The sequence below is a fragment of the Centrocercus urophasianus genome, unplaced genomic scaffold, assembly GCF_019232065.1.
Source record: "Centrocercus urophasianus isolate 14NV4802_14NV808 unplaced genomic scaffold, USGS_Curo_1.0 seq_34, whole genome shotgun sequence".
NCBI lineage: Eukaryota > Metazoa > Chordata > Aves > Galliformes > Phasianidae > Centrocercus > Centrocercus urophasianus.
In genome coordinates, this window is record NW_024884911.1 from 5,197,796 (window position 1) to 5,210,320 (window position 12,525).

At 50.9% G+C, this 12,525-nt stretch overlaps 2 protein-coding genes across 3 annotated transcripts in view; both read right to left on the minus strand.

Annotated features, from left to right (window-relative positions):
- Positions 1–2,400, minus strand: part of RALGDS (ral guanine nucleotide dissociation stimulator) — a 39,165-nt gene extending 36,765 nt beyond the window's left edge. Inside the window, exon 1 of the mRNA XM_042830955.1 lies at positions 2,330–2,400. Coding sequence (XP_042686889.1) covers positions 2,330–2,350 — 21 coding nt within the window. The 5' untranslated portion in view covers positions 2,351–2,400. The remainder of the gene's footprint in view (positions 1–2,329) is intronic.
- Positions 2,401–4,804: 2,404 nt separating this feature from the next.
- On the minus strand, positions 4,805–12,077 carry LOC122166740 (globoside alpha-1,3-N-acetylgalactosaminyltransferase 1). 2 transcript variants are annotated; one of them, XM_042830736.1, is made up of 6 exons: positions 11,944–12,077; positions 11,161–11,223; positions 10,279–10,329; positions 10,156–10,191; positions 8,084–8,218; positions 4,805–7,541 (listed from the first exon to the last, which is right to left on the minus strand). In XM_042830736.1, the coding sequence occupies exons 1-6, from the start codon at positions 12,003–12,005 to the stop codon at positions 6,857–6,859; spliced, it is 1,032 nt and encodes a 343-aa protein (XP_042686670.1). In that variant the 5' UTR covers positions 12,006–12,077; the 3' UTR covers positions 4,805–6,856. The 2 variants fall into 2 exon arrangements, with proteins under 2 accessions (XP_042686670.1, XP_042686671.1); XM_042830737.1 differs by lacking the exon at positions 11,944–12,077 and adding an exon at positions 11,861–11,892.
- Between the last annotated feature and the right edge of the window lie 448 nt (positions 12,078–12,525).

Genomic DNA, 12,525 nt, shown 5'->3' on the forward strand with positions numbered 1-12,525 from the left:
CATGCCACAGGTGGAGCTCAACTTCCAGCCTCTACAGGCAAGACAGAACACAAACAGCCCCTAACACCCTCACAGTCTCAGTGAGCTTGCTGGCACCACTCCCACCTTCCCCCTTAGAGAGAAATCCCAGATCCCAGCACACAATGCCACGCAACCCTGACCCTGAGATCCCAGGGAACTTCAAGCAGGAGGTGGGGAAGAGCAGGGTCAGCTGCTGCGAGCCCACGTCAGCTCTTCCCAGAGCCAGCAGCTGTGGGCAGCAGGCAGTCAGCCACCCCAGCTCCTGGTGGATTGCAGATTGGTGGCAGGTGAATCAGTTTCTCAGCTTGGAAAGCACGCTGGCATCCTCTGTGAGATATGTGTTGCTATAGCAATGGGAAAGGTATCAGATGCAAAGCCAGCTCCAATGGATAGTGCAGATCACTTTTAAGAGCAAGGCAAGATCAGGACCCCTGCTTCTCACAGTCCCACAGCCAGGCACCATACAGGGGATGGCACAGCAAGAGCAGTGTGAGGAGCTGAAAAACACCCCCCAGGATGCCCAGAACAAATAGCCCTGAAAACCCCCTCCTTTGCTCACACCAAAGGCACCTACAAAGCAAACTGACAACAAACTGCACCGAGCGTCCCACACTGGGATCCATTCTGCAGCAGCTGCTGCATCCCCTGCTCATGGTCACACATACAAGCATGAGTGGGAGCTCCAGATGGAGCAGCCCAGCCACGCTGGGGAGGGACTGTGCATCTCTCTGCCAGCTGGAAGCCACCTTCTGACCCCACTCACATGCAAGTTTTGCTTTTAAGGCTGAAACCTTCCCTTCCTCAGAAGCCCTTCTATCCAGGTGTTACGACTCCCCAAGGAACACACCTGCAGCGATTAGATCAGAGACGGGGAGGGGGAACCCTCCTTGTTTACTCAGCTTGTTTGATTTGCAGCACTCGGTTGTTTGTGTGGGTCCTTCTCATAGCAACCAGGGAGAGGAACACGTACAAGGCACGAAGAATGCCGCTGCGCAGCCACGTTGGCCGGGTGCGGCTGTGGGTGCAGCTGGAAATTCCACTCACCCTGTAGTCACAAAAAATGATGGGGCTGAAGGAATCGCACCCCTGACATGGCCAAGCTTTCACCCCCACCAGCAGGGCCTGCGTTGGGAGCCAGGGCGTGCACTCTGTGCCACACACACCCCTGGGATTGGTGACACCGCTGGGTGCCTCAGTTTACCCACATGCAAAATGGAGGTAAGTATACGCAGCGAAGGAAGGCAAACATTGGATGATGCACTCCATAGGAATGCAGTGTTCATTCCGCAGCACAGCTGGGAGACTGAGCTCTGGACATCGTTTTCTGTACGATTTTACACCTCTGGCTTTCTGGTTCTCCCTCCAGCCCACAGCCACGCAGTCTTGCTTCTGCCCCTTGCCAGTGCCAGGATGCAAACCCAGCTCTTTGGCTGCCAATGCCCTTTTCCAAAGGCACACGCCACGCTCCAGCACACACACACACACGCTGGCACAGCTCCTGCCTCACACGCTCACGTCCACCAGAGCTAATTCAGCTTCTGTTCACAGTGCTGGGGCAAGGCAAACCAGGCCTGGACCAAACAGATACACTTGGTGCAGAAGGCAGCTTTGGGATACATGTTTTTTTCCAGCCCAAAAATGGCTCCCATCCCACTTTTCCATCGCAGCATCAGCCTTTTCCCTTCCCCATTTCTGGACTCCTAGGAGCTATCACTGCCCACTTCCCTTCCCATCACCCCGTGGGCACCAACCCCATTACACTGCAGGGCCAGAGAGCAGGTGAATAAAAAGTAAAAATAAATAAAGGATAAGTATAAATAAGAAGTGGGGAATAAAAAGTATAAAATCAGAGCAGCATCAGGACCAAAAGAAGATGAGGAACCTTCCATCAGATTTTTTGCTTTTGGTTCACGCTCTCCTGCCTCAAAAGCACCACGGGAGTTGCAAGCACAGAGCTTTTGCCCCTTTAGGCCCTATTTGGCTTCGTTCAGCCTCGCAAACACAGGAGCGGGGACAGGGAGCTCCTGGTGCCACCTGGCTGAGCGCTGCAGCCCCGCACGCAGCCAGGAACGGCCGCAGCACCGCAGCAACCTCCGCACCCGACCCGTGCTGTGCTGCTCTCCTTCTCATTCCTTCATTCCCACTCCTGCCGGCTCCGCTCGTCCCCTCCGCACGCAGAAAACCAAACGCACAGCGTGGGTCCCCGCGAGCCCCGCAGCCGGGGTGCAAAAAGGGGAACCCCTGTCGTTGCGGAGCCGCGAGCACCGGGAAAAGTGACAAAGCCGAAAGAGGAAAGCGCTCAGCTCACCTGGCTGTCGATCATCATCATGCCCCGCTCATAGCCTCCGCGGGCCGCGCTACGAGAGGCGCCGGTCCCGCTGCGGGGCTCCGCGGGGTTCAGCGCCGCTCCGCGCTGCCCGGAGGCCGGGGCCGCTCCGTGCCGGCCATGGGGCCCCGCAGCCCCACCGGGAGCCGCCGGCACCGGCAGCGCGGAGCGCGCAGCGCAGCCAGGAGAGAGGAGCGGAGTGCGGGGCGGGGACGGGCGGGCTGGGAAGGGAGGGCGGGGAACGGCGGCTCCGCCCGGAGAGAGGCGCGGAGCGGGGATGTGCGCGGTACCTGCGTGCCTGCAACTCCCGCACCGCGCGAGGACGCCAACCGCGGGGCTGCACTTCTGCTCCCAGGCTGTGCGCGTGGATGCCCGTCCGCCTGCGCGCGGAGCTGCTCCCCTGGTTTTGCACCTGCCTCGGGAGTGGGCGCACAAACAGAGACCCCCGTGGGATGCGCATCAGCCCGCCGTGGTGCAGAACCGCTCCCGAGGTGTGCGTCAGCTCCCGTGGGTGTGCAGCAACCCCCCGTGGATGTAGACTTGACCCCAGGCCCGTGCATTCGGGCTGCAGCTCCACGGTTGCACGTTTGTTTCCTGGGTGCGACGGCAGTTGCAGGCATCTGTTCCCATTGCACCCTCATCCCCGTGCCCTGAGCACTTCACGGCCCTTCGGGTTCAGCCCTGGGATGATTGAGCTGCAGGTGCCGCAGAGGAAAGCGCCCCTCAGGCCTCACCGTGGAGCGAGCGGCGGTTTGCAGGGTTTTGGCAGCACGGTGCTGCTGTGCAAAGCTATAAATAGAAGAGCTGAGGGCAGAGAAACGGGTCATTGCTGGGAGAGATCCCCCGTGAGCCGCTGCCAGGCTGTGCCCTGCACAACGCCTCCAACGATGCAAGCAAAGCACTGCACTGTGCACACAGTATCCAGCCCCCAGCTCTGCTCAGCCCAGCGCCCAAAATGGGGGCATGGAGGAACCCTAGGAAAAAGCTGCTGGAAGTCTCCATGTACAGCTCCATGGAGCGTCAGCTGGTGAGACAGCGGAGGCTGAGAGGAGCGGGGTTGCCCTGGAAACAGTGAGGCTCCAGTGCTCATAGTTTATATTGATGAGGCTGATGACATGTGCTATCGCTGAGTGATGTCAGAAGTGAGAGATATGCCACCCTCCCTGGGCAAGTGAACATGGAGGTGGGATGGAGCCAAGTGATGCTCCTGGCTTGGGGACACTGATCTGGCCACCATGCTGCTGGGAACCACTGCACGCAGCCCCCCCTGGAGCAACCTCACCAGGGTCATGGCAGGAGCTGGTGGCACAGCACAACCTATTGCATCTCATGGCTTTGTGGCTTCACAGCAGCAGAACCAGAGGCTCTGGATAAGCAGCACAGCCGTGAAAGGAAAAGGCGCTGCGAGGGCTCTCTCTCTGGCACTAGATGCTGCTACAGAGCAGTCCTTCTAATTATAGCAACAGTGTCAGTGCTGAACGGTGGGGAAAATACATATTTCAGAAGGCCTGTAACGATGTAATTTGCTACAGGCAAAACTCACTAGGAAAAAAAATCTTTTGGGCTCATCTGACTTGCTGTAAATTAGCTGAAGGCTCAGAGCGGGGGGCAAGGCAGGCAGTGGCTGCTGGTTAAAGCTGCCTTTCTATCCGTGCGGCTGTACAGCAGTTCGATTTGAGACAGTGACATTTGGTGGATCTCTGTTTATTCTAAATATAGCCCAAGAAAAGTCAAGTCAGTGCAGCAGCGCTCTTACCCACAGAGAAGGAGGGAGCTGGGGGTGGGCAGGCACTGAGGACTCACTGCCCTGATGAGTTTTGCTAGCGGCTGTGGGGATTTAGTGGGAGTGAAGTGCAACCCACTGCTGCAGAGCCCTCTGGTTTCTGCTGTCCCCCAGTGCCTATCACTGTCACACAGAAAGCAACTGTTGCTCTCTGCGTGGTTCTCCCCAGGGATCCCTCACTGGGTGGAGAGCTGAAGCAGAGCAGGGGAAGTGTGAGTGAGCAAAAAGGACCCCCAGTGCCCACAGCTGCCCTTTAGGATCAGAACAAATCCTCTCTGGGGAGGAACCTCGCTTTGCATCTATGGGAGGATAAAGAAAAACCCAAAAAGCAAAAAAGGTGCTAATGTGGCTCTATGCAAATGATTCTTGTCCTTCTCCCACCTGAGATCATTTTCAGTGCTGGAAGTTTCTGTTTCTTGCTCCCCAAAGCAGGTTTTCCTTTGGGATGGTTGCACCATGCCTGTCCTCAGCAGGAACAAGGAGAGAAGGCTGTCAGTTGCGCTCTTAAATTAGATGGACAATGAATAATGGGTTTATTCCAGTCAAGCAGAAGGAGACAGACAGAACAAGGGACCCTTGGGAAAGCAACAAGCTATAATGTGATGCTTGATTAAGGACAAGCAGCTCTTGAGTCAAAAATACCTTGAAAGCACGATCAGACCCCCAGACAAATGTAAATTTGGGTGATAATTTATTTGTATGTGCTGATTCACTTTCTATGCAGTACAGCAAGCATGTTTCCAAGTCTAAATTCCCTTGACATAAGGACATGAGACACAGCATTGTCCTCCTGTGGCAGGCCCCGTACACAGCAGCACCACGCCATGCTTTGCTACTATGTGCCTCAGTTTCCCTGTGAGCATTGGTGAAAAATTAAGAGCAGAAAGTGAGATCTGTGAAACTCCCCCCAGCCCACGGGTCTCAGGCTGCACAATGCAAAGGCGAAAAGCAAAGCCTGGTGCTAGGGGAAGGGGATTAATCAGCAGGAGGTGATGGCAGAAGTCCAGGCTCTCATCAATTAGTGTGCCACAATGGGGAATGCAGCATCCTCCTGCAGCCACAGTCTCCTGCTCCCCAAAGACATGGGTGTCTCTGGGCACTGCTTCCAATCACAGCCCTGGTGAGCAGAACTGTGACGTGAATATGAATATCTGCACAGGAATCTGAATAATCTAGCATGGCAGAAGAAAATCCAACAGCCAAAAAGAGAGCCTGACTTGGAGAAGAATAAGGCACAGGAGGAGATGACTATGGCTTTGTGGCTTCTGTATCACTTGATGTTTGTGTTGGGCCGGAATTCTCTTCTAAGAGATGTAGCACAGCTCAACCCTGTATTACGACATTGATACTGACAGCAGGAGATAAAATTATCTGGCTAACCCCGTACAGGAGATCAAACCAGACAGCTCCTTCTGGCTTGCAAAGGGCTCCATATGCCCATATGTAGTTACTGACATAATGAGACTCTAGAGTCAGGTGTGAGCTTTGGACACAATTGTTTTAGAACAAGAAGCTGGTCAGTAACAATCCTGGTTTTGAGGCTGGCACAGACCCGCAGTGCCCACTGGCAGCACTCCTCAGGAGCTCACAGGGAAGATGCTCACAGCCAATGTGCTGTAGCAAGGAGTAAACACACAGACCTCCACCCTGTAACCACAGCTGATGAACCGTTTTGCAGCTGCTGCTGGCGAGGCACAGCTGTTCCCCTGTGTTTGGACACCCTCCCCACCTGTTTGCCCCATGAGCTCGCAGGCTTGGAAGGCTGCAGTGTGCCTGGGTCAGCTTCTCATCATGTTCATGCAAAGAAAAGGTTAACCCCAGCCTACCTCCAGCTCCCAGCTGAACATACAGATCCAAGAGAGCATTTCATTTTGGAGTGAAGCCACCCTGTCTGTAGGAAATGCTCCAACTCTGTCTGTCAGCTCCAACAGCTTCTGGCCCATTTGTTTTACAATGCTCAGAAAATTTGGAGAGGACTGAAGCAGAGAGTAAGCACGTGGACCTCTCACACCATGGAAAAGATTATATGAGCCCCAGAGACGTGTGAGCTGGCAAAAAGGCGAATAACACATCTGTGACTGGAACAAACCCACAACACTCTCTGGGTTTGAACTGTGCCAGTTCAGTCTGAATTTGGGTGCCCAAAACAGCTTGGAAGTGGAAGGTAAGTGCTGTGTGAAATGGCACTGCTGGTCCATCAGGAATTCCTGCATCTCACTGCTGAGAAGAGCCCTGTGACTGCTGCACACTAATAGGGATAACCTGCACTGAGGGCAAGCTGATCCTTACCAAGTGTTTGAACTACAGTATGTGAAAATTAATAATAATAATATTTTTTTTAAAAGCAGGGTGACTGAAGTATTTTTAAGTGGAAAGGTCTTTTTCTTTTTCCATAGGGATGCCAAAGTTTTGATCCTGCCTAAGTTTCTGCAAAGCTTCAGGAAAATATGCAAACAACAGCATTTGCAGCCTTGCTGTGAGGACAGCCTTCTACTTGACAGCACACCCTTTGTATACCTGCTGCTATGCTTCCACTCTCAGAGCTACACTTGTATTTACAATGATTAGGAACCTAGAAACCTTTCCACTCTCACTTCCACTTTGGCTGCTGCTTCTGAAATGCTTTGAGGCTCTCATTCTCCAGATAAACTACCCGCAGTGGGACACCTTCTCTGGGAGCTAACATTCAGCAGGTTGGAGGACATCTCTCTGCGAGGATCAGGAGGTCAATTTCTTACCTCCTGGTAGTTCTTATCTACTGTGGAAAAGCGTATGAGGTAAATTTCAGGGGGCTTTGGCTTCCTGTCATCCCATATATATTCTGGAGAGAGCACCTTGGAGGGTTTATGGGAGAGAAAGTGCCTGTTGAGATGGCTTTCTTCCTGCCAGGCTGCCATGATCCCATTGGCTTTGTCTGCCAGGATGGTCATGTGGCAAGTCTTGGTGAACTCGTAGACCCTCTTGACCAGCCCTCCAAACACAGCTCCTCCATAGTAGAAGTCCCCTTCTCCCTCAGGGATGTAGGCTGCTGAAGAGCTCCTCCTCTCATATGGGAACTGGCTTCGAGGGACATTGAAATAACCAGGGTGTATGGCTGCTACAATGTCACCGAGGGTCTCAGCCCCCCAGGCATTGTGGAACACCATATCAATATCCAGACAGAAGAGGTAGTCCACCTCCTGATGGCTCCTCTCTGCTATGTGTAGGTTGATAGTCTCCATCCTGCGCATGGAGATCTCTTGCCAGCTGGGGTATTTCTTGACGTGCACAACATGAAATCTTCGGCCAGGTTGCAGCTGGACGCTGGGGATCATCTCAGGGTTGTCAGTGAAGATGTAATAGTTCACTCGATAGCCTTTCATGAAGTGCATCTCTGCTGACTCCAGGAAGCGGCCCACAAACCTCGTGTATCTGTACAGACAAACATGGGGCTGCATGGTGGATCACAGAGGGTACTTCGGTGAATGAAGTCAAGGGAGTGTTACTAGGTACTGCTGCAGGGATGCACGTGTTATATACACAGTGAAGAGGGGTAGAGAACAACAAACAAAGCCATCGTCCCCACTTTGGCCAACCCAACCACCTCTCTACATCTCTAATTTCTGCAGATATTTTGAGCGCCGAGGTTATTTTACAGGCTCGTATGATTATGAACACAGCACATAGGTCAGGTTGAATGGGGTTCAAGGTTCAGGGCTAAGTTGGATGGGGCCCTGGGCAGCCTGGTCTAGTATTAAATGCAGAGGTTTGAGGCCCTGCCTGTGGCAGGGGGGTTGGAGCTTTGTGATCCCTGAGGTCCTTCTGACCCAAACCATTCTAAGGAGGCATTCTACATAGACATAAAAAATTGCTGCAGATCGGAACAGGCTTCAGCTCTGCTGAGGACAAGAAGAGCTCAAAGTACCTTTCCACAAGCAGACAAGAACTGGATTCCCCCCAGATGGTTCACTTACTTTCCAATGGCAAAGGCTGTCACCCCTATGGTGAGATTCAATGGCATGTAGACACTGTCCAGGATCTCAGGGCTGAAGGTGCCTTCCCAAACGATGGGGGCCAACCATGGTGTGACTGTTAGCACATCCTGACGCCTGAAAAAAGGGGAATGTTAACAAAACATGACCTTTGGTTTCAAGCCAATGGGGAAGAAACACTGGAGAGTACATCAGCACTGACTTCTTATGGATAGTATGGTGTTCAGATCTCTTTCCCTATGCTCTTAATGTCATTCAGCATGGAATTTCAGTTCCTGGGGTGAAATTCAGCACTGTCTATGGAATTAGTAAAAAAAAAATAAAATGTAGTGATGACACACCAAAATCTCATTTAAGCCTACAGGACTTATCTGCTGAGGGGAATTTAATGACCTCAGGACTCACAGAATGGGAAGCTATGCACATTTGTTATCACTCTGGTGCACATGGCTACAAGTGGATTAAAATGCAAGTACTAATATATAAATCATTATAGAACTATGCTCCATGGCTGTGGAATTATTAAAACACAGCTTGTGGCATGACAGTTGTTTTCCCCACTATTTATATATAGCTTTAACATATTCAGAAAGAATTTAAGATTCTTTGTATGAACTGGCATTCAAATACGTAACAGCTACAGAAAATCCTTGATCTTCTGAGTGGGGGAAGTGGAACTATTGAATATACACACAGCAGAGCCGGATTGTACCCAGTGACTGTTACGCAATGCTATTTCCAACCTTCTTCCTTTATTTCAGGGCTTCTTACCCATCTCTTTGATTTTTTTTAAGCAGGATGTTATTTACAACATCAGCCTTCCCCTCGCCTGTTCACATTCCCCTGGGCCACAATCTGTGTCACTCTGCTAATGAAGTTGGTGATGGCCACATGGTGAAGGGTCACATTTTGAGGCCAGAGCAGTCTCCCACCTGTCATGCTCCCGAGGCAATGGCAGCTAGAGAGACACCAAACTCTCTCCTATGGTAACAGACACGATTACAAGATGAAGGTGTGCACCCACTTAGTGCACCCAGACACCTCCTATTAGGAAGCAGTGCACTCAAAGCTATGCTGCTCTCTCCTCCCTTACTCCAAAACACATTGGCTGATTGTGCACATTAATTTATTTTTATTCCAGTTTGGAGGCATGAAACATTCAGCCACAGCACAGCTCATAACAACAGCCAGGTAAAGCCTCCCTACAGGGTGTGCTTATTAACAACAGCTGACGAAGCAGAGCTGCTGGAGATAAGAGTCAGGCCATGGGAGCTGGCCCAAAGGAGACCACTGACAAACACAAGCTGACAGGAGCACGTCTTGCTGCTGCTGCCCAAAACCCTCCCTGTCTGTTCAAGCTCACTCCTCTGACTGCTTCCCAGCCAGACTCGTCTGCAGGAGTGCCTGTAATTTGTTCCAGGGTAAGATCCAGCAGGTTGGCTGAAAGTGTTGCTGGAGGTCATACAAGGCACCTGCTTGGTTTTGTCCTGAAATGGATTCAGAGCTCACTCACAACTGGTTAAAGCTACAGTGCAGTTCCAGAAGTTATAGTAGTCAGAAAACAGTCAGATTTATTTCTCATTTCAGAGTCCCTGGCAGCAATACGTAGATGGGCTGACTGTGCTGATGTATTAATTAGGAAAACACGGTTGGTATAGAAGCAAGTATGCAGTGACTGAGATCAATCTTAGAGCATCATGGGCAGCTGCAGGCATACCCACACAGCTGGGCTCCTCATGGGACAAGTGAGGAGGGCTCCAGAACTGTTAAAGTTGGGGAAAACCTCTAAGATCACTCAGTCCAACCACCCACAGACCATCAGCACTGCCCACCAAGCTGTGTCCCCAAGTGTCACACCTCCCCCATGCTTCAAACATCTCTGGGGACATAAACACACCGTTCTCCTGGGCAGCCTGTGCCAGTGCCTGACTGCTCTGAGAACAATCTCTTCCCAAGAGCAGATCCTTGTCCGAGAGCCACAAAGCACCCAAACCAAACCCAGCAGCTCTGTAACATGCAGGATCAAGAAACAAACAGCAAACAAAGAAGCTTACTTTGGAGCCAGCACTCTTGGTTGCTGATAAAATAATCTGTAAAAAGGAAGAAATATCCAATGAATAATACACAAAATAGGCTCATAAGGGAGGAACAAGGGGAAATAAAAAGCTATTACTTACTGTGGGAAAAGCCGGACTGGCTTTTCTTCCAAATACAGGAGTTCCTTGGAGCTGCATAACAGGAGAATGAAGGTTCTGTGACGTTTTTATTTTAACAGGACACAGGTTTAACTTCAGGACCTGCTGGTTTACAGACAGTCCCAGTTTTCACTCCAGTTGCTGTGCACAGATGTAAACAATTGGGCATTGCCTGTGCACATCTTAATGGGCTGCCAGGCAAATTACAGCCAAGCACAGAAGAAAACAGGGATGGGGAGAGGATGGCAGCCGTTTGAGTCTGTGATTTTATCAGTGCAGTGGTCACAAACCAGCGAAGCACGCAGTTGTTGGGGCTGCCAGTTCCGGTCACATATGCGTTCATTCCCTGCATGTTTGTTCCTGTCCCCCAGGAGGGCTGAGCTACTTGAAATACACCACAGTCAGAACAGCAGTCAGGGAAATTAGTAACCTATGAGACAATGTTTTTAACCACTCTGTTTGAACTCCTTGTGTGACCCTTCATCCCACCCCTCTGACTTACACCGCTCCATCCAGCAACCTGGGATGCACACATCCTAAAGTGCAGCGAGATCATGTGTGTACAGGTGTATGTGTGTGATCACACCCTGATAACGAACCCAACTCTGTGATGATACAACAAATGAGACCTCAAGACCTTTGTTCATGCTGTACAAACACAGGGCTGGTCAGGAGAGGAAGCAGACTGAACAGACAGGGCTGTATCACCATCATTTTATTTGAGAAACACTAATCATAGGCTCGTTATTGCATGAAATAAAAGATAAAGAGAGCAGTTGTTAACAACCAGGTGTACTGTCAGCAAAATTCAGATCTTGTAGCAGTGATCTATGATACTTATTACATACAAAATGGGAGACTTACAAGATTCCAGGGCAGGGAAGGTAATATGGGAGGTAGTGCACTTTCCAATTCCCAACTGCGACCCTGTAAGCAATACCAAAGAAGTATTTTAAGACAGGCAGCACTGAAAAATATACTCCTGGTGCTTCCCAAGATGTTCTCAGAATCTGGCGTAGGTTGTGATAAGTAATTAACTGCTCAACTTCTTTACTCATTAGTGTAGCATACACTGCATTCAGCCTTTAATAGCATACAGCGCTGCTAAGGTATAAACAGGAAGCTCAGGTTAAAAGGAGTCTGGAAGCACTGAGCTTGAAACATCAGGATTCAATATTGTTTACATCAAGTGATCTACAAAACTGAGCTCTGCGTGTTTTCAAAATAGATGCACAAATAGACACGAGCAAGGCAACATTCAAAACTGAGAAGCGTGCAGCCACAGCAGTGTGCCACAGTGATGAGTTCTGAAGCAGAGACGCTGGGCAAGCCACACATAAATCACAGAACAGAGTTTGCACGGTTTTCTTTCTCCCTTCAGCTTTGATTGCAGCGGTGTGCGTGGGCAACGCAGAGCAAGGAGGGACCATTTAAGTTGCTGAGCAATGGGCACAGGCAGGGCTGGGTGGGGAAGAGCCTCCCCGTTAAGGTGTGGGTGGGAGAAGGGATTGGTGATTTTTGCTAATTTTCACCTGAAGAGGAACTTCCTGAAAAATACACTTACCTGTGCCAACCTGCTGTCACACTTCCGGCTGCAGCCAGGGAACTCACATTTAAACATTAACCAACTTGTCAGCAAATGCTTACCAGATCAATGTGGTTACAGCAGACAGGCAGACTAAAGATCCCAACACCTTTCTGGAAATCATTAGAGGAATTTCTGATGCGAGCTGAGAGCAGCAGGCTTGGTGCCAAGAGCTGTGGGAATGGCTCTGCTGCCAACAGAGATGACAGCATTCACGAGCAGAGCAATGCGTAACATCCGTGCGAGGCGGAGCATTCTCTTCCATTATGGGCAGCAGCAGAGAGCAGCACTCGGAACAACACAGCCACCAACAGCCCTGAGGGCTGTGCTGGGAGTGACATGGGCACAAGTGTTGTCATGGTGTCACACTTGTGGTTTGTGCACTGTGGGCATGGCTGCACCTTCAAGAGACGGGCACATTGACATTGGATGGGCCACGGCTGGCTGGGAGGAGTAAGGATGTAACAGCAAGCTGACTGGGCTCATCACCAGGGCTTTAAACTGGATGGGATAGGGGAATCAAGATCCATGACAACAACCAGCAATATGTCAGCAATTCCACAGCATGCAGTACAGAACAACCCTGTATTCAATAAAAACTTCCTTTTAGCCTTCATAAAGTGATGATCACTACAAGGAAAACA